Raw genomic sequence first — 19,443 nt, 5'->3', positions numbered from 1 at the left:
TGAACAAGAATAGAACAAAAAACAACAATAAACATGAAAAAATCAAAAATCAAAAAATCAAAAAATCAAAAATAAATGCGTTCAAGTCTTTCGCGACGTTTCGGTAAATAAATATTACCTTCTTCAGGCTGACTTGAACTTTGAGAAAAAAAACTTTCATGAAAAATGTAAGAAATATATATACAGTATATATGATATATAATATATATTTATAAACTATAATATGTATAGAATACAATATATATATATATTTTTATATATACCGATATATCTTCTACAATGAAATTAACAAGGTGATGAACTCTTTGTTAAGGCGTGGAGGAGCGAAAAGGCTGCGACCAGTTGCTGTCTATTGAGAGCATGAAATGAGAGCGCGCTCGAATGCGTGCCCCCTTATATAGACTAGCTCTAGAAAAAAATAGTTATCCATATGTGGATTTATAGTCCTTCTAATTGAAATAGCTTCCAAACTGGACCGCGAAAGGTAAGTAAAACTTCATATAGTAAAGTGTATAATTGTGTTGGTGGATTTATTTCCTGATTATAGTAAGAAAATAGTTAGTTTCGTTCAAGGGTGTGCGTCGATACTGGATGACGTCATACCCACTGAAAATGGTAAGGAACTATAAATAGTCAAACATAGTCATTAATATGAGTAAAAAATTCCTAAATAAAGGTTTTATGATTAAAATATAAAGTAAACAACTTTCATAAAAAGAGTTGGGGCAGAAAAGGTTGTAAAGTGTGTGTTTTGGATCTCGTTTCCATGACGACATCGTTTTGATCTGGGACGACATCGTTTTATCCACAAGACGTTTTTAAGGTAAAATTATGAGTTTTAATTTTATCCATATGTAGATATGGGCCTAATACATTTCAAAGGATGTAGGAAATATATAAGTTGGGACAGAAAATGCTGTTTGATGTATGTTTGTGAATTATTTCCACGACGACATCGTTTTGATCTGGGACGACATCGTTTCGGTCCGGGACGACATCGTTTCGGTCCGTGACGACATCGTTTTGCAAGGGACGACACAGCTTTATGTTTTTGAGGGAAAAAGAATGATTTGTAATTTTGTCCATATGTATATATGGTCCTATTATATCCTGAAGGGTATAAGAAAAATATATAAAGCTGAGCTATATGTTTGTCAATTATGAAATAGGTGTATAAACACATATACCTATGTATATATCTCTATTATTTATGTTTTTAGCTGTCCCATGTGTGTTTCTAAAATCTAAACGCTCTTCCAATAGGATAAAATATCCATAAGTGAGTGTATAATGTGAATATATAATGTTTGGTGTATTATTTCATTAAGTTGATCAAATAGAGACCTGAGAGACAATAGATACACAGAACGAACCCCGTCTCAACCCAGGGCTCTCCAAAAGCTCAGAGGCAGTGGCGCGGGCTTGGTTAGGGGAATGAAAAATCCAAGATCTGGGACCCTAAGGTCCCAGAAATGGCTGTGCACTGGCCCACTTTCTGCTGACCACTAAAGGTTACCCAAGGCAAAGAAAGGGAACGATGCCGTGCTCCAACGTCCCACTACAATGTCCACTTGACAAATACGTAAATCTGTGTATAATATTAGTGGCAAATATAACAATAATAATAATAATAATAATAATTATTATAATAATAATTATTAAAATGCTAACACCTATAACCCGTCTCATAATATCTGTTTTATATGTCCGCCCACACACGTGTGTATATTTATATTTTATTATCCATATGGTTGTGTTGTGCCATAATGAGTGTAAAAAATGATGAGATGACCCCTATTTTGTTTGTTTGTTTTTAATATTTTTCCAGGGGTCGACCAGAGAGGGCCAACAACAGTCGGGGTAGGCGACGGAGGGCCGTCCAGACCGCATCAACAGGTAAGTGGGGGTAGATTTTAGTATAGAAAATGGAGTAATTGATATTTTTGTTTGTTTGTTTTTAAACCTTCTTGCAGGGGTCGACCAGAGAGGGCTAACAACAGTCGGGGTAGGCGACGGAGGGCCGTCCAGACCGCATCAACAGGTAAGTGGGGGTAGAATTTAGTGTAGAAAATGGAGTAATTGATATTTTTGTTTGCTTGTTTTTAAACCTTCTTGCAGGGGTCGACCAGAGAGGGCTAACAACAGTCGGGGTAGGCGACGGAGGGCCGTCCAGACCGCATCAACAGGTAAGTGGGGGTAGATTTTAGTGTAGATAATGGAGTAATTGATATTTTTGTTTGCTTGTTTTTAAACCTTCTTGCAGGGGTCGACCAGAGAGGGCTAACAACAGTCGGGGTAGGCGACGGAGGGCCGTCCAGACCGCATCAACAGGTAAGTGGGGGTAGATTTTAGTGTAGATAATGGAGTAATTGATATTTTTGTTTGCTTGTTTTTAAACCTTCTTGCAGGGGTCGACCAGAGAGGGCTAACAACAGTCGGGGTAGGCGACAGAGGGCCGTCCAGACCGCATCAACAGGTAGTGGGGGTAGATTTTAGTGTAGATAATGGAGTAATTGATATTTTTGTTTGTTTGTTTTTAAACCTTCTTGCAGGGGTCGACCAGAGAGGGCTAACAACAGTCGGGGTAGGCGACAGAGGGCCGTCCAGACCGCATCAACAGGTAAGTGGGGGTAGATTTTAGTGTAGAAAATGGAGTAATTGATATTTTTGTTTGTATGTTTTTAACCTTCTGGCCGGGGTCGACCAGAGAGGGCTGAAAACGGTCGGGGTAGGCGACAGAGGGCCGTCCAAACCCGATTAACAGGTGAGCGGGGTAGGTTTTAGTGTGGTAGGTTATATAAGGGTCCTGAAAAATAGGGCTTTTTGTGTCCGGTGTAGTTTATGAGGGGTTATTGACGGGTAGGTGTTAGTAATGAGATGTGGGTGGCCATTCAAAGAGGAGTTTTTGGTCTACACCACTGTCCCAAAAATAACGGAAGAGCGTTGGGGAGAGAGAAAAATTTAAACCTCATTGAGGCCTCTCGGGTAGACTGTGTCCAATCTTTTGATCCAAATGCTCTCGGCCTTGAGTCTTTCTTTTAGAGACCACGCTGGATTTGATTGGAGACAGGTGACTTTGAATGCAGACAGACCGTGGGTCAGGAAGTGTTGCACTAGGTGTCGTCGCTTCTCAACTTTATGCATAATATTGTGTGCATGTTGATAGGCTCTGACCCTCAGTTCATTTTTCGTCTGACCCACGTATTGTCTGCGGCATCTTGTGCAAAAGGCCAAATAAATGCAGTTCACAGCTTCGTGGGTCAGAGGTCGGGGGATTTTAAATATCTTTTTGTTAAATCTGCTCATTACCCACTTTTTTTGAACAAAATACTTGCAGCGGCCGATCCGGCCAATGGGGGCCGGTGTGCGTATCTTGCTGTAGACCAAAGTGTCGTGTAAGTTTTCGTTACGCTTATATGCTGCAATGGGCCTGTGATGTTTGAGAAAGCTAGTAGGTTCAAGGAACTTCAAAAAGTTTTCTTTGATGGCCGAATTAAGGGATACGCATTGTTTGGAGTAGAGGGCAGTGAGCGGGATGATTTTATCTCTAATCTGCCCTTCTGCTCTGAGTGGGCTTTTTGGCTTGTCAAATGTTTTCAGAATCTTTCTCAGGAATGCTCTGCTGTAACCACGCCCACGGAGAGCCCGGAAGAGGATGCGCGTGGCCTCCACAAAGGACGATGGCTGTGAGCAGATTCTTTTGAATCTGAGGAGCTGTGACTTAATGATTCCTTTGAAGGTGTGTCTTGGGTGAAAACTGTCTCTATGAAGTAAAGAATGCGTATCTGTGTCCTTGAAGTAAACCCTGAAATCTAGCTGTCTTGTTTGTTCAAACTTGGGTCCCTTGTATGAGACCACGTCCAAAAAATTGACCTCTGACCTGTCCATGTTATATTTGACCTTTATAGATGCCTGGTGTGAATTAAGGTGAGCGATGAAAGTGAGGAAATCGTCCTCAGAGTGGGTCCAGACACCCCAGATGTCATCCAAGAACCTATAGTACGCGAAGGGTTTTTTGGCAGAGCCTGCGAGAGCCGTTTGCTCCCAGTCTGCCATAAAAATGTTCGCGTACGAGGGGGCGAACTTCTTCCCCATGGCTGTTCCCTTTACTTGTAAGTAAAATTTAGTGTCAAACTCAAAGTCGTTTTTAGTCAGATTTATCTCCAAAAGTTGAAGGAGATGCTCGTCCGGTCTAAGGGGATCAGGATATTTGGACATAAATTTTCTAACTGCTTTTAAGCCAGTCGGGGTATCAATATTGGTGTATAAACTATCTATGTCAATTGTAAATAACAATGCGTTTTGTGGGATTTTGAGTTGACTAATTTTTGCAATGAAATCGTACGTGTCTTTTAGGTAGCTTGGATGTCTGGTGGAGAGAGGATTGAGGAAGTGTTCCAAGTACTCGGCCGTGAAGTATGTCTCGCTGTTGCAGTCGGAGACGATGGGTCTACCTGGTGGGACCTCAAACGGAACGCTCCACTTTTCTGGCTCTTTGTGGATCTTCGGCAACAAGTAAAACCTTCTGGCTCGAGGTGGGCCTTCACCCACGAGATACTCTTTTTGTTTCGCGCTGATAATCTTTTTTGAACACATGTCATCTAAAATTTCCTCCACCTCTTTTATAGTGTCTGTGTAGATGGGCCCCTCAAGAGGACGATAGTGCTCTGCGACAGACAGTTGTCTCAGTCCCTCACCGAGGTATTGTGCTCTGTCTAAAATGACTGTGGCGTTACCCTTGTCGGCTGGCTTAATTACTATGTCCGTATTGTTATACAATTCTTTCAGAGCTTTTCTTTCGCTCGGTGTTAGATTGGGCTTCACCCCCAGGCCCCAGTGTAGCTTTTTGAACGCAAAATTGTCAGCTCTTATGACCTTCTCTATTTCTTTCGGCAGGCTGGACAAAGCGGGCTCCCAGTCAGAGGGATGAGTGAACGGTACCTTCGCTTTTTGGCTTTTCTTGCCCTCAAAAAATGTCTCGAGTTTGAGCCTGCGGTGGTACGCTTGCATGTCCGCTAAAAGTTCTTTCTTTCTACAGCTCGATGGGGTGGGGATGTAAGAAAGGCCCCTTTTGAGGACTGAGGTCTGTTCTTTTGATAAAACAAAGGACTTTGACAGATTTATGATGAGTTTACGGGAACCGCATTTTGGGTTGTCGGGGTCTACAAGTTTAAATGAGAAGCCCAATGCGTGAGGAGTGCTTTGGCCGTTGTCGGTCTCCAGTGGAGCCCATCCTTCTCCACGTGGAAGTGTGTGGCTGCCAGCAGAGGGATGAAGGACAGATTCTTTTTGATAAAGCTGTTGATATGCTCTAGCATATCCTGCTCTGCTTGCGGTAGCACTCTCGAAAAATTGATAAGGGGCACAATGATTTCTGTCTGTGGCAGAATCCTCTTTGCTATTTTGTATGTTTTCTGTATTTCTGTTATGGCCGTCATTCTATATCTCTGTTTTCGGTTGTTAAGGCCAAATGACAGAACGATCTTTTCCGGTACTCTGGCCACTGTGGCTTTTTCCAACAGATTACATGCATGCTGGAATTTAGCACCGGGGAAGCTGTCCACTTGGAGATCGGGTTCCTCGTAATGAGGGAGTCTGGACAGATTTGAGTCCCCAATGATGACTACTCTCTTTTTTAACGTAAGGCTCCAATCTACGTGTTTCCTTGTGGTGTTAATGTGGCGTAAAGGGCGGTTAAGAGAGCCAGAAGATGGGCTGTCAATCATTAGGGGTTCATTTACGTTTGTGTCTTCCCCAGGTGCGAGAACGCCGAGAGATGGTGCGGTTTTAGGGACGCTCGGTTCACCCTTTTCTACCCCCATGTCTCCCGCTGGCTGTATCGGGTCAAACTCCCGAAGGAACTCAGAGAGCGGTGAAGGTGGTTTTACCGGAGTGGGTGAGTCGTCAGAAAAAAGAAAGCTGCTATGATCTGAGTAAGCGATTGGAGTCGACATTGGGGGAAATGGGAACAATCTGTGTTCCGTCTCTGACACAGGAGAGCTGTTTGGGGCACCAATAGGCTCTGGTGTTGCCACTGCCACCTGTGGGGTGGGTACCCTGTCATTGACCTGTGGCGCTTCCTCCTGAGGAGGAGGAACTAAAACAGAGATTTCCGGCACTGGTGTCACAGGGCGGCTCTGAGCTACAGGGGCCGCGACAGAGATTTCCGGCCTCGGTGTCTCCGGGCGGCTCTGGGGTGGAGGGACCGTTAAAGAGGGTTCCGCTCCTGGATTTATATGGCGGCTCTTATGTGTTCTCTTTCTCTGTTCGCAGGGCTGCGGCGCTTCCGCCTGTATGGGCAGAAGGGACTCTGGTAGGTCCTGTGGAGGTACTTCCTCCTCAAAGGACCAATCTCCTCTATGTGGAGGAGAACTAGTGCCTGCTTTTTCTGGTAAACAGAGTGTTGGAGAAGTTTGTATCTCTATGTGTTTTTGACTGACTGTTTGTCTTACAGGAGCGGTGTTGGCAGGAGGTTCGGTCGGCCGAGGTGCAGGGGCCTGTGTGGCGGTTCGGCTGGTGGAGGCGACGACAGTAGCGTAAGTTCGAGGGAGTGCGGTCCCCCTTGTCTCTGTGGGGGCTTTCTGTGTCGTCGTGCTCACACCAATCGGGATCTCTGCCGTAATCAGGGCCTCTGCCTGTGCAATGGCCTCTGCACTAATTCTACTTCTATAATTTCTGTCCGCCCAGTGTGACGCCACCTCAAATGCTTCAGGCCAATCGGCTTGATTGGTCTGGGCACGTATGCTCTGTATGGTTGCATCAATCATTGATTCGTAATGTCGCTCGAGAAGCAGTTGTGTAGTGTAGGACCAGTTTTTTGCGTTGTCCTGTAGCAACTGTGTAACTCGGTCATTCGGAAAGGCTGGTCTCACCGTCTCTATCAGGAGGTCAGTGAGTCTTTTAAACGTGACCGGCTGGTTATTCTGAACCTGCGTGGTAACTCTTTCTAGATGGTGTACCTGGCGGATCAGATCATAGAATAATTTGATTGTCGTTTTGAGTTGAGGCGGTGCCGGTGTGAAATCTGGATTTTGTCTAAAACGGTTTTCGTTTTCTCTTGCAGGTCTCGCCCTTGTACTGTTTATAGGAGGAGGGCGACGTTGCTGGTAACCGCCCCAGTTCGTGAAGTGCGGGTAAGTGTTGCCTATAGAAGGATTCACGTCCCTCTGTCCTCCTCCATTAAAGTTGAAAGAAACCGTTCTGGGTCTCTGATTGGAGGGGATGTGTGTGTAGTTGTTACGAAAGGATGGTATGGTGCGTCGGTACTCCAGGTGTTGTGGGAGAGGAAAGCCATCCTCGTCCTCAATGTCTGCACCTTCATATAAATATTCACGCCGAGCGCGTTTGTGTACCACCCTATCGTCCTGACGGGGACGTGTTTCTCTGATTGCTCTCTTTTGGCTTTTTTTACCCTTTGTGTTTTTACCAGGAGGCCTGTATGGGCCTGCGACTGGCCCAAAATGACTCTTATGATAGGGAGATCTGTATGGATCTGCTACCTTCTCATAACGGTCATTTTGTGGTGCAGGGAAACGTTGGGAGGGTCCAGGCCTGGACACCTCCCTGTGAGTGGATCTGTTAAATTCCCTGTTTTGACGTTTCTGAATGTTTGTGTTATTCCTGTTTTTTGCAGGGCGGGACTGTGGAGCTGTATTTCTTTGTCTCCTGTATGGGAAACTCTGCTCCTTGGCACGGTGGCGTGCTGAAGTGTTACTTGGTGTGAAATTAAAATATTTATAATCTGGTGTAACACTCGTGTGTCTAATTTTTGGACGTGGTGTGGTTCTCTGTCTTGGTCTACCACGGAAATTGTCCATAATGTCAGAACTGTGTGTGTATATTTTTTTGAAACTTTTTTGGTATTTTTATGATTTTTTTGTTGGATTTTTATAGATTTTTATTGAACAAGAATAGAACAAAAAACAACAATAAACATGAAAAAATCAAAAATCAAAAAATCAAAAAATCAAAAATAAATGCGTTCAAGTCTTTCGCGACGTTTCGGTAAATAAATATTACCTTCTTCAGGCTGACTTGAACTTTGAGAAAAAAAACTTTCATGAAAAATGTAAGAAATATATATACAGTATATATGATATATAATATATATTTATAAACTATAATATGTATAGAATACAATATATATATATATTTTTATATATACCGATATATCTTCTACAATGAAATTAACAAGGTGATGAACTCTTTGTTAAGGCGTGGAGGAGCGAAAAGGCTGCGACCAGTTGCTGTCTATTGAGAGCATGAAATGAGAGCGCGCTCGAATGCGTGCCCCCTTATATAGACTAGCTCTAGAAAAAAATAGTTATCCATATGTGGATTTATAGTCCTTCTAATTGAAATAGCTTCCAAACTGGACCGCGAAAGGTAAGTAAAACTTCATATAGTAAAGTGTATAATTGTGTTGGTGGATTTATTTCCTGATTATAGTAAGAAAATAGTTAGTTTCGTTCAAGGGTGTGCGTCGATACTGGATGACGTCATACCCACTGAAAATGGTAAGGAACTATAAATAGTCAAACATAGTCATTAATATGAGTAAAAAATTCCTAAATAAAGGTTTTATGATTAAAATATAAAGTAAACAACTTTCATAAAAAGAGTTGGGGCAGAAAAGGTTGTAAAGTGTGTGTTTTGGATCTCGTTTCCATGACGACATCGTTTTGATCTGGGACGACATCGTTTTATCCACAAGACGTTTTTAAGGTAAAATTATGAGTTTTAATTTTATCCATATGTAGATATGGGCCTAATACATTTCAAAGGATGTAGGAAATATATAAGTTGGGACAGAAAATGCTGTTTGATGTATGTTTGTGAATTATTTCCACGACGACATCGTTTTGATCTGGGACGACATCGTTTCGGTCCGGGACGACATCGTTTCGGTCCGTGACGACATCGTTTTGCAAGGGACGACACAGCTTTATGTTTTTGAGGGAAAAAGAATGATTTGTAATTTTGTCCATATGTATATATGGTCCTATTATATCCTGAAGGGTATAAGAAAAATATATAAAGCTGAGCTATATGTTTGTCAATTATGAAATAGGTGTATAAACACATATACCTATGTATATATCTCTATTATTTATGTTTTTAGCTGTCCCATGTGTGTTTCTAAAATCTAAACGCTCTTCCAATAGGATAAAATATCCATAAGTGAGTGTATAATGTGAATATATAATGTTTGGTGTATTATTTCATTAAGTTGATCAAATAGAGACCTGAGAGACAATAGATACACAGAACGAACCCCGTCTCAACCCAGGGCTCTCCAAAAGCTCAGAGGCAGTGGCGCGGGCTTGGTTAGGGGAATGAAAAATCCAAGATCTGGGACCCTAAGGTCCCAGAAATGGCTGTGCACTGGCCCACTTTCTGCTGACCACTAAAGGTTACCCAAGGCAAAGAAAGGGAACGATGCCGTGCTCCAACGTCCCACTACAATGTCCACTTGACAAATACGTAAATCTGTGTATAATATTAGTGGCAAATATAACAATAATAATAATAATAATAATAATTATTATAATAATAATTATTAAAATGCTAACACCTATAACCCGTCTCATAATATCTGTTTTATATGTCCGCCCACACACGTGTGTATATTTATATTTTATTATCCATATGGTTGTGTTGTGCCATAATGAGTGTAAAAAATGATGAGATGACCCCTATTTTGTTTGTTTGTTTTTAATATTTTTCCAGGGGTCGACCAGAGAGGGCCAACAACAGTCGGGGTAGGCGACGGAGGGCCGTCCAGACCGCATCAACAGGTAAGTGGGGGTAGATTTTAGTATAGAAAATGGAGTAATTGATATTTTTGTTTGTTTGTTTTTAAACCTTCTTGCAGGGGTCGACCAGAGAGGGCTAACAACAGTCGGGGTAGGCGACGGAGGGCCGTCCAGACCGCATCAACAGGTAAGTGGGGGTAGAATTTAGTGTAGAAAATGGAGTAATTGATATTTTTGTTTGCTTGTTTTTAAACCTTCTTGCAGGGGTCGACCAGAGAGGGCTAACAACAGTCGGGGTAGGCGACGGAGGGCCGTCCAGACCGCATCAACAGGTAAGTGGGGGTAGATTTTAGTGTAGATAATGGAGTAATTGATATTTTTGTTTGCTTGTTTTTAAACCTTCTTGCAGGGGTCGACCAGAGAGGGCTAACAACAGTCGGGGTAGGCGACGGAGGGCCGTCCAGACCGCATCAACAGGTAAGTGGGGGTAGATTTTAGTGTAGATAATGGAGTAATTGATATTTTTGTTTGCTTGTTTTTAAACCTTCTTGCAGGGGTCGACCAGAGAGGGCTAACAACAGTCGGGGTAGGCGACAGAGGGCCGTCCAGACCGCATCAACAGGTAGTGGGGGTAGATTTTAGTGTAGATAATGGAGTAATTGATATTTTTGTTTGTTTGTTTTTAAACCTTCTTGCAGGGGTCGACCAGAGAGGGCTAACAACAGTCGGGGTAGGCGACAGAGGGCCGTCCAGACCGCATCAACAGGTAAGTGGGGGTAGATTTTAGTGTAGAAAATGGAGTAATTGATATTTTTGTTTGTATGTTTTTAACCTTCTGGCCGGGGTCGACCAGAGAGGGCTGAAAACGGTCGGGGTAGGCGACAGAGGGCCGTCCAAACCCGATTAACAGGTGAGCGGGGTAGGTTTTAGTGTGGTAGGTTATATAAGGGTCCTGAAAAATAGGGCTTTTTGTGTCCGGTGTAGTTTATGAGGGGTTATTGACGGGTAGGTGTTAGTAATGAGATGTGGGTGGCCATTCAAAGAGGAGTTTTTGGTCTACACCACTGTCCCAAAAATAACGGAAGAGCGTTGGGGAGAGAGAAAAATTTAAACCTCATTGAGGCCTCTCGGGTAGACTGTGTCCAATCTTTTGATCCAAATGCTCTCGGCCTTGAGTCTTTCTTTTAGAGACCACGCTGGATTTGATTGGAGACAGGTGACTTTGAATGCAGACAGACCGTGGGTCAGGAAGTGTTGCACTAGGTGTCGTCGCTTCTCAACTTTATGCATAATATTGTGTGCATGTTGATAGGCTCTGACCCTCAGTTCATTTTTCGTCTGACCCACGTATTGTCTGCGGCATCTTGTGCAAAAGGCCAAATAAATGCAGTTCACAGCTTCGTGGGTCAGAGGTCGGGGGATTTTAAATATCTTTTTGTTAAATCTGCTCATTACCCACTTTTTTTGAACAAAATACTTGCAGCGGCCGATCCGGCCAATGGGGGCCGGTGTGCGTATCTTGCTGTAGACCAAAGTGTCGTGTAAGTTTTCGTTACGCTTATATGCTGCAATGGGCCTGTGATGTTTGAGAAAGCTAGTAGGTTCAAGGAACTTCAAAAAGTTTTCTTTGATGGCCGAATTAAGGGATACGCATTGTTTGGAGTAGAGGGCAGTGAGCGGGATGATTTTATCTCTAATCTGCCCTTCTGCTCTGAGTGGGCTTTTTGGCTTGTCAAATGTTTTCAGAATCTTTCTCAGGAATGCTCTGCTGTAACCACGCCCACGGAGAGCCCGGAAGAGGATGCGCGTGGCCTCCACAAAGGACGATGGCTGTGAGCAGATTCTTTTGAATCTGAGGAGCTGTGACTTAATGATTCCTTTGAAGGTGTGTCTTGGGTGAAAACTGTCTCTATGAAGTAAAGAATGCGTATCTGTGTCCTTGAAGTAAACCCTGAAATCTAGCTGTCTTGTTTGTTCAAACTTGGGTCCCTTGTATGAGACCACGTCCAAAAAATTGACCTCTGACCTGTCCATGTTATATTTGACCTTTATAGATGCCTGGTGTGAATTAAGGTGAGCGATGAAAGTGAGGAAATCGTCCTCAGAGTGGGTCCAGACACCCCAGATGTCATCCAAGAACCTATAGTACGCGAAGGGTTTTTTGGCAGAGCCTGCGAGAGCCGTTTGCTCCCAGTCTGCCATAAAAATGTTCGCGTACGAGGGGGCGAACTTCTTCCCCATGGCTGTTCCCTTTACTTGTAAGTAAAATTTAGTGTCAAACTCAAAGTCGTTTTTAGTCAGATTTATCTCCAAAAGTTGAAGGAGATGCTCGTCCGGTCTAAGGGGATCAGGATATTTGGACATAAATTTTCTAACTGCTTTTAAGCCAGTCGGGGTATCAATATTGGTGTATAAACTATCTATGTCAATTGTAAATAACAATGCGTTTTGTGGGATTTTGAGTTGACTAATTTTTGCAATGAAATCGTACGTGTCTTTTAGGTAGCTTGGATGTCTGGTGGAGAGAGGATTGAGGAAGTGTTCCAAGTACTCGGCCGTGAAGTATGTCTCGCTGTTGCAGTCGGAGACGATGGGTCTACCTGGTGGGACCTCAAACGGAACGCTCCACTTTTCTGGCTCTTTGTGGATCTTCGGCAACAAGTAAAACCTTCTGGCTCGAGGTGGGCCTTCACCCACGAGATACTCTTTTTGTTTCGCGCTGATAATCTTTTTTGAACACATGTCATCTAAAATTTCCTCCACCTCTTTTATAGTGTCTGTGTAGATGGGCCCCTCAAGAGGACGATAGTGCTCTGCGACAGACAGTTGTCTCAGTCCCTCACCGAGGTATTGTGCTCTGTCTAAAATGACTGTGGCGTTACCCTTGTCGGCTGGCTTAATTACTATGTCCGTATTGTTATACAATTCTTTCAGAGCTTTTCTTTCGCTCGGTGTTAGATTGGGCTTCACCCCCAGGCCCCAGTGTAGCTTTTTGAACGCAAAATTGTCAGCTCTTATGACCTTCTCTATTTCTTTCGGCAGGCTGGACAAAGCGGGCTCCCAGTCAGAGGGATGAGTGAACGGTACCTTCGCTTTTTGGCTTTTCTTGCCCTCAAAAAATGTCTCGAGTTTGAGCCTGCGGTGGTACGCTTGCATGTCCGCTAAAAGTTCTTTCTTTCTACAGCTCGATGGGGTGGGGATGTAAGAAAGGCCCCTTTTGAGGACTGAGGTCTGTTCTTTTGATAAAACAAAGGACTTTGACAGATTTATGATGAGTTTACGGGAACCGCATTTTGGGTTGTCGGGGTCTACAAGTTTAAATGAGAAGCCCAATGCGTGAGGAGTGCTTTGGCCGTTGTCGGTCTCCAGTGGAGCCCATCCTTCTCCACGTGGAAGTGTGTGGCTGCCAGCAGAGGGATGAAGGACAGATTCTTTTTGATAAAGCTGTTGATATGCTCTAGCATATCCTGCTCTGCTTGCGGTAGCACTCTCGAAAAATTGATAAGGGGCACAATGATTTCTGTCTGTGGCAGAATCCTCTTTGCTATTTTGTATGTTTTCTGTATTTCTGTTATGGCCGTCATTCTATATCTCTGTTTTCGGTTGTTAAGGCCAAATGACAGAACGATCTTTTCCGGTACTCTGGCCACTGTGGCTTTTTCCAACAGATTACATGCATGCTGGAATTTAGCACCGGGGAAGCTGTCCACTTGGAGATCGGGTTCCTCGTAATGAGGGAGTCTGGACAGATTTGAGTCCCCAATGATGACTACTCTCTTTTTTAACGTAAGGCTCCAATCTACGTGTTTCCTTGTGGTGTTAATGTGGCGTAAAGGGCGGTTAAGAGAGCCAGAAGATGGGCTGTCAATCATTAGGGGTTCATTTACGTTTGTGTCTTCCCCAGGTGCGAGAACGCCGAGAGATGGTGCGGTTTTAGGGACGCTCGGTTCACCCTTTTCTACCCCCATGTCTCCCGCTGGCTGTATCGGGTCAAACTCCCGAAGGAACTCAGAGAGCGGTGAAGGTGGTTTTACCGGAGTGGGTGAGTCGTCAGAAAAAAGAAAGCTGCTATGATCTGAGTAAGCGATTGGAGTCGACATTGGGGGAAATGGGAACAATCTGTGTTCCGTCTCTGACACAGGAGAGCTGTTTGGGGCACCAATAGGCTCTGGTGTTGCCACTGCCACCTGTGGGGTGGGTACCCTGTCATTGACCTGTGGCGCTTCCTCCTGAGGAGGAGGAACTAAAACAGAGATTTCCGGCACTGGTGTCACAGGGCGGCTCTGAGCTACAGGGGCCGCGACAGAGATTTCCGGCCTCGGTGTCTCCGGGCGGCTCTGGGGTGGAGGGACCGTTAAAGAGGGTTCCGCTCCTGGATTTATATGGCGGCTCTTATGTGTTCTCTTTCTCTGTTCGCAGGGCTGCGGCGCTTCCGCCTGTATGGGCAGAAGGGACTCTGGTAGGTCCTGTGGAGGTACTTCCTCCTCAAAGGACCAATCTCCTCTATGTGGAGGAGAACTAGTGCCTGCTTTTTCTGGTAAACAGAGTGTTGGAGAAGTTTGTATCTCTATGTGTTTTTGACTGACTGTTTGTCTTACAGGAGCGGTGTTGGCAGGAGGTTCGGTCGGCCGAGGTGCAGGGGCCTGTGTGGCGGTTCGGCTGGTGGAGGCGACGACAGTAGCGTAAGTTCGAGGGAGTGCGGTCCCCCTTGTCTCTGTGGGGGCTTTCTGTGTCGTCGTGCTCACACCAATCGGGATCTCTGCCGTAATCAGGGCCTCTGCCTGTGCAATGGCCTCTGCACTAATTCTACTTCTATAATTTCTGTCCGCCCAGTGTGACGCCACCTCAAATGCTTCAGGCCAATCGGCTTGATTGGTCTGGGCACGTATGCTCTGTATGGTTGCATCAATCATTGATTCGTAATGTCGCTCGAGAAGCAGTTGTGTAGTGTAGGACCAGTTTTTTGCGTTGTCCTGTAGCAACTGTGTAACTCGGTCATTCGGAAAGGCTGGTCTCACCGTCTCTATCAGGAGGTCAGTGAGTCTTTTAAACGTGACCGGCTGGTTATTCTGAACCTGCGTGGTAACTCTTTCTAGATGGTGTACCTGGCGGATCAGATCATAGAATAATTTGATTGTCGTTTTGAGTTGAGGCGGTGCCGGTGTGAAATCTGGATTTTGTCTAAAACGGTTTTCGTTTTCTCTTGCAGGTCTCGCCCTTGTACTGTTTATAGGAGGAGGGCGACGTTGCTGGTAACCGCCCCAGTTCGTGAAGTGCGGGTAAGTGTTGCCTATAGAAGGATTCACGTCCCTCTGTCCTCCTCCATTAAAGTTGAAAGAAACCGTTCTGGGTCTCTGATTGGAGGGGATGTGTGTGTAGTTGTTACGAAAGGATGGTATGGTGCGTCGGTACTCCAGGTGTTGTGGGAGAGGAAAGCCATCCTCGTCCTCAATGTCTGCACCTTCATATAAATATTCACGCCGAGCGCGTTTGTGTACCACCCTATCGTCCTGACGGGGACGTGTTTCTCTGATTGCTCTCTTTTGGCTTTTTTTACCCTTTGTGTTTTTACCAGGAGGCCTGTATGGGCCTGCGACTGGCCCAAAATGACTCTTATGATAGGGAGATCTGTATGGATCTGCTACCTTCTCATAACGGTCATTTTGTGGTGCAGGGAAACGTTGGGAGGGTCCAGGCCTGGACACCTCCCTGTGAGTGGATCTGTTAAATTCCCTGTTTTGACGTTTCTGAATGTTTGTGTTATTCCTGTTTTTTGCAGGGCGGGACTGTGGAGCTGTATTTCTTTGTCTCCTGTATGGGAAACTCTGCTCCTTGGCACGGTGGCGTGCTGAAGTGTTACTTGGTGTGAAATTAAAATATTTATAATCTGGTGTAACACTCGTGTGTCTAATTTTTGGACGTGGTGTGGTTCTCTGTCTTGGTCTACCACGGAAATTGTCCATAATGTCAGAACTGTGTGTGTATATTTTTTTGAAACTTTTTTGGTATTTTTATGATTTTTTTGTTGGATTTTTATAGATTTTTATTGAACAAGAATAGAACAAAAAACAACAATAAACATGAAAAAATCAAAAATCAAAAAATCAAAAAATCAAAAATAAATGCGTTCAAGTCTTTCGCGACGTTTCGGTAAATAAATATTACCTTCTTCAGGCTGACTTGAACTTTGAGAAAAAAAACTTTCATGAAAAATGTAAGAAATATATATACAGTATATATGATATATAATATATATTTATAAACTATAATATGTATAGAATACAATATATATATATATTTTTATATATACCGATATATCTTCTACAATGAAATTAACAAGGTGATGAACTCTTTGTTAAGGCGTGGAGGAGCGAAAAGGCTGCGACCAGTTGCTGTCTATTGAGAGCATGAAATGAGAGCGCGCTCGAATGCGTGCCCCCTTATATAGACTAGCTCTAGAAAAAAATAGTTATCCATATGTGGATTTATAGTCCTTCTAATTGAAATAGCTTCCAAACTGGACCGCGAAAGGTAAGTAAAACTTCATATAGTAAAGTGTATAATTGTGTTGGTGGATTTATTTCCTGATTATAGTAAGAAAATAGTTAGTTTCGTTCAAGGGTGTGCGTCGATACTGGATGACGTCATACCCACTGAAAATGGTAAGGAACTATAAATAGTCAAACATAGTCATTAATATGAGTAAAAAATTCCTAAATAAAGGTTTTATGATTAAAATATAAAGTAAACAACTTTCATAAAAAGAGTTGGGGCAGAAAAGGTTGTAAAGTGTGTGTTTTGGATCTCGTTTCCATGACGACATCGTTTTGATCTGGGACGACATCGTTTTATCCACAAGACGTTTTTAAGGTAAAATTATGAGTTTTAATTTTATCCATATGTAGATATGGGCCTAATACATTTCAAAGGATGTAGGAAATATATAAGTTGGGACAGAAAATGCTGTTTGATGTATGTTTGTGAATTATTTCCACGACGACATCGTTTTGATCTGGGACGACATCGTTTCGGTCCGGGACGACATCGTTTCGGTCCGTGACGACATCGTTTTGCAAGGGACGACACAGCTTTATGTTTTTGAGGGAAAAAGAATGATTTGTAATTTTGTCCATATGTATATATGGTCCTATTATATCCTGAAGGGTATAAGAAAAATATATAAAGCTGAGCTATATGTTTGTCAATTATGAAATAGGTGTATAAACACATATACCTATGTATATATCTCTATTATTTATGTTTTTAGCTGTCCCATGTGTGTTTCTAAAATCTAAACGCTCTTCCAATAGGATAAAATATCCATAAGTGAGTGTATAATGTGAATATATAATGTTTGGTGTATTATTTCATTAAGTTGATCAAATAGAGACCTGAGAGACAATAGATACACAGAACGAACCCCGTCTCAACCCAGGGCTCTCCAAAAGCTCAGAGGCAGTGGCGCGGGCTTGGTTAGGGGAATGAAAAATCCAAGATCTGGGACCCTAAGGTCCCAGAAATGGCTGTGCACTGGCCCACTTTCTGCTGACCACTAAAGGTTACCCAAGGCAAAGAAAGGGAACGATGCCGTGCTCCAACGTCCCACTACAATGTCCACTTGACAAATACGTAAATCTGTGTATAATATTAGTGGCAAATATAACAATAATAATAATAATAATAATAATTATTATAATAATAATTATTAAAATGCTAACACCTATAACCCGTCTCATAATATCTGTTTTATATGTCCGCCCACACACGTGTGTATATTTATATTTTATTATCCATATGGTTGTGTTGTGCCATAATGAGTGTAAAAAATGATGAGATGACCCCTATTTTGTTTGTTTGTTTTTAATATTTTTCCAGGGGTCGACCAGAGAGGGCCAACAACAGTCGGGGTAGGCGACGGAGGGCCGTCCAGACCGCATCAACAGGTAAGTGGGGGTAGATTTTAGTATAGAAAATGGAGTAATTGATATTTTTGTTTGTTTGTTTTTAAACCTTCTTGCAGGGGTCGACCAGAGAGGGCTAACAACAGTCGGGGTAGGCGACGGAGGGCCGTCCAGACCGCATCAACAGGTAAGTGGGGGTAGAATTTAGTGTAGAAAATGGAGTAATTGATATTTTTGTTTGCTTGTTTTTAAACCTTCTTGCAGGGGTCGACCAGAGAGGGCTAACAACAGTCGGGGTAGGCGACGGAGGGCCGTCCAGACCGCATCAACAGGTAAGTGGGGGTAGATTTTAGTGTAGATAATGGAGTAATTGATATTTTTGTTTGCTTGTTTTTAAACCTTCTTGCAGGGGTCGACCAGAGAGGGCTAACAACAGTCGGGGTAGGCGACGGAGGGCCGTCCAGACCGCATCAACAGGTAAGTGGGGGTAGATTTTAGTGTAGATAATGGAGTAATTGATATTTTTGTTTGCTTGTTTTTAAACCTTCTTGCAGGGGTCGACCAGAGAGGGCTAACAACAGTCGGGGTAGGCGACAGAGGGCCGTCCAGACCGCATCAACAGGTAGTGGGGGTAGATTTTAGTGTAGATAATGGAGTAATTGATATTTTTGTTTGTTTGTTTTTAAACCTTCTTGCAGGGGTCGACCAGAGAGGGCTAACAACAGTCGGGGTAGGCGACAGAGGGCCGTCCAGACCGCATCAACAGGTAAGTGGGGGTAGATTTTAGTGTAGAAAATGGAGTAATTGATATTTTTGTTTGTATGTTTTTAACCTTCTGGCCGGGGTCGACCAGAGAGGGCTGAAAACGGTCGGGGTAGGCGACAGAGGGCCGTCCAAACCCGATTAACAGGTGAGCGGGGTAGGTTTTAGTGTGGTAGGTTATATAAGGGTCCTGAAAAATAGGGCTTTTTGTGTCCGGTGTAGTTTATGAGGGGTTATTGACGGGTAGGTGTTAGTAATGAGATGTGGGTGGCCATTCAAAGAGGAGTTTTTGGTCTACACCACTGTCCCAAAAATAACGGAAGAGCGTTGGGGAGAGAGAAAAATTTAAACCTCATTGAGGCCTCTCGGGTAGACTGTGTCCAATCTTTTGATCCAAATGCTCTCGGCCTTGAGTCTTTCTTTTAGAGACCACGCTGGATTTGATTGGAGACAGGTGACTTTGAATGCAGACAGACCGTGGGTCAGGAAGTGTTGCACTAGGTGTCGTCGCTTCTCAACTTTATGCATAATATTGTGTGCATGTTGATAGGCTCTGACCCTCAGTTCATTTTTCGTCTGACCCACGTATTGTCTGCGGCATCTTGTGCAAAAGGCCAAATAAATGCAGTTCACAGCTTCGTGGGTCAGAGGTCGGGGGATTTTAAATATCTTTTTGTTAAATCTGCTCATTACCCACTTTTTTTGAACAAAATACTTGCAGCGGCCGATCCGGCCAATGGGGGCCGGTGTGCGTATCTTGCTGTAGACCAAAGTGTCGTGTAAGTTTTCGTTACGCTTATATGCTGCAATGGGCCTGTGATGTTTGAGAAAGCTAGTAGGTTCAAGGAACTTCAAAAAGTTTTCTTTGATGGCCGAATTAAGGGATACGCATTGTTTGGAGTAGAGGGCAGTGAGCGGGATGATTTTATCTCTAATCTGCCCTTCTGCTCTGAGTGGGCTTTTTGGCTTGTCAAATGTTTTCAGAATCTTTCTCAGGAATGCTCTGCTGTAACCACGCCCACGGA

The 19,443-nt window shown here is 43.5% G+C and overlaps 2 protein-coding genes across 6 annotated transcripts; both read left to right on the top strand.

Moving 5' to 3' along the window:
• The first annotated feature begins 3,973 nt into the window (after positions 1–3,973).
• LOC311078510 (uncharacterized protein) lies at positions 3,974–7,750 on the top strand. Of its 3 annotated transcripts, none has more exons than XM_084139130.1 (7): positions 3,974–4,112; positions 4,357–4,535; positions 4,629–4,701; positions 6,274–6,313; positions 6,455–6,536; positions 7,064–7,133; positions 7,634–7,750. In XM_084139130.1, the coding sequence occupies exons 2-7, from the start codon at positions 4,366–4,368 to the stop codon at positions 7,721–7,723; spliced, it is 525 nt and encodes a 174-aa protein (XP_083995256.1). In that variant the 5' UTR covers positions 3,974–4,112; positions 4,357–4,365; the 3' UTR covers positions 7,724–7,750. The 3 variants fall into 3 exon arrangements, with proteins under 3 accessions (XP_083995256.1, XP_083995255.1, XP_083995257.1); XM_084139129.1 differs by having other exon boundaries at positions 6,274–6,328; XM_084139131.1 differs by lacking the exons at positions 3,974–4,112; positions 4,357–4,535; positions 4,629–4,701; positions 6,274–6,313 and adding an exon at positions 5,647–5,896.
• A 4,124-nt stretch (positions 7,751–11,874) lies between these two features.
• LOC311078512 (uncharacterized protein) lies at positions 11,875–15,651 on the top strand. 3 transcript variants are annotated; one of them, XM_084139133.1, is made up of 7 exons: positions 11,875–12,013; positions 12,258–12,436; positions 12,530–12,602; positions 14,175–14,214; positions 14,356–14,437; positions 14,965–15,034; positions 15,535–15,651. In XM_084139133.1, exons 2-7 carry the CDS (start codon positions 12,267–12,269, stop codon positions 15,622–15,624), a joined length of 525 nt encoding a protein of 174 aa, XP_083995259.1. In that variant the 5' UTR covers positions 11,875–12,013; positions 12,258–12,266; the 3' UTR covers positions 15,625–15,651. The 3 variants fall into 3 exon arrangements, with proteins under 3 accessions (XP_083995259.1, XP_083995258.1, XP_083995260.1); XM_084139132.1 differs by having other exon boundaries at positions 14,175–14,229; XM_084139134.1 differs by lacking the exons at positions 11,875–12,013; positions 12,258–12,436; positions 12,530–12,602; positions 14,175–14,214 and adding an exon at positions 13,548–13,797.
• The last annotated feature ends 3,792 nt before the right edge of the window (positions 15,652–19,443 follow it).

This window comes from Abramis brama (genome assembly GCF_963993115.1).
Source record: "Abramis brama genome assembly, contig: SCAFFOLD_122, whole genome shotgun sequence".
NCBI classification, from domain to species: Eukaryota; Metazoa; Chordata; class Actinopteri; order Cypriniformes; family Leuciscidae; genus Abramis; species Abramis brama.
The sequence above is the reverse complement of the archived record's forward strand: the minus strand, read 5'-3'. Positions and strand labels throughout refer to the sequence as shown.

What these genes read in the sequence shown, in the direction of transcription:
- LOC311078512 (XM_084139132.1), top strand. Translation starts at nt 12,267, where the DNA reads ATGTCTGGTGGAGAGAGGATTGAGGAAGTGTTCCAAGTACTCGGCCGT. An exon ending in GTAAAACCTTCTGGCTCGAG is followed by an intron (nt 12,437 to 12,529) that starts GTGGGCCTTCAC and finishes CCTCTTTTATAG; the next exon opens with TGTCTGTGTAGATGGGCCCC. An exon ending in CCCCAGTTCGTGAAGTGCGG is followed by an intron (nt 15,035 to 15,534) that starts GTAAGTGTTGCC and finishes TGTTTTTTGCAG; the next exon opens with GGCGGGACTGTGGAGCTGTA.
- LOC311078510 (XM_084139129.1), top strand. Translation starts at nt 4,366, where the DNA reads ATGTCTGGTGGAGAGAGGATTGAGGAAGTGTTCCAAGTACTCGGCCGT. An exon ending in TGTCTCAGTCCCTCACCGAG is followed by an intron (nt 4,702 to 6,273) that starts GTATTGTGCTCT and finishes CTCTGTTCGCAG; the next exon opens with GGCTGCGGCGCTTCCGCCTG. An exon ending in GTGGAGGCGACGACAGTAGC is followed by an intron (nt 6,537 to 7,063) that starts GTAAGTTCGAGG and finishes TTTCTCTTGCAG; the next exon opens with GTCTCGCCCTTGTACTGTTT.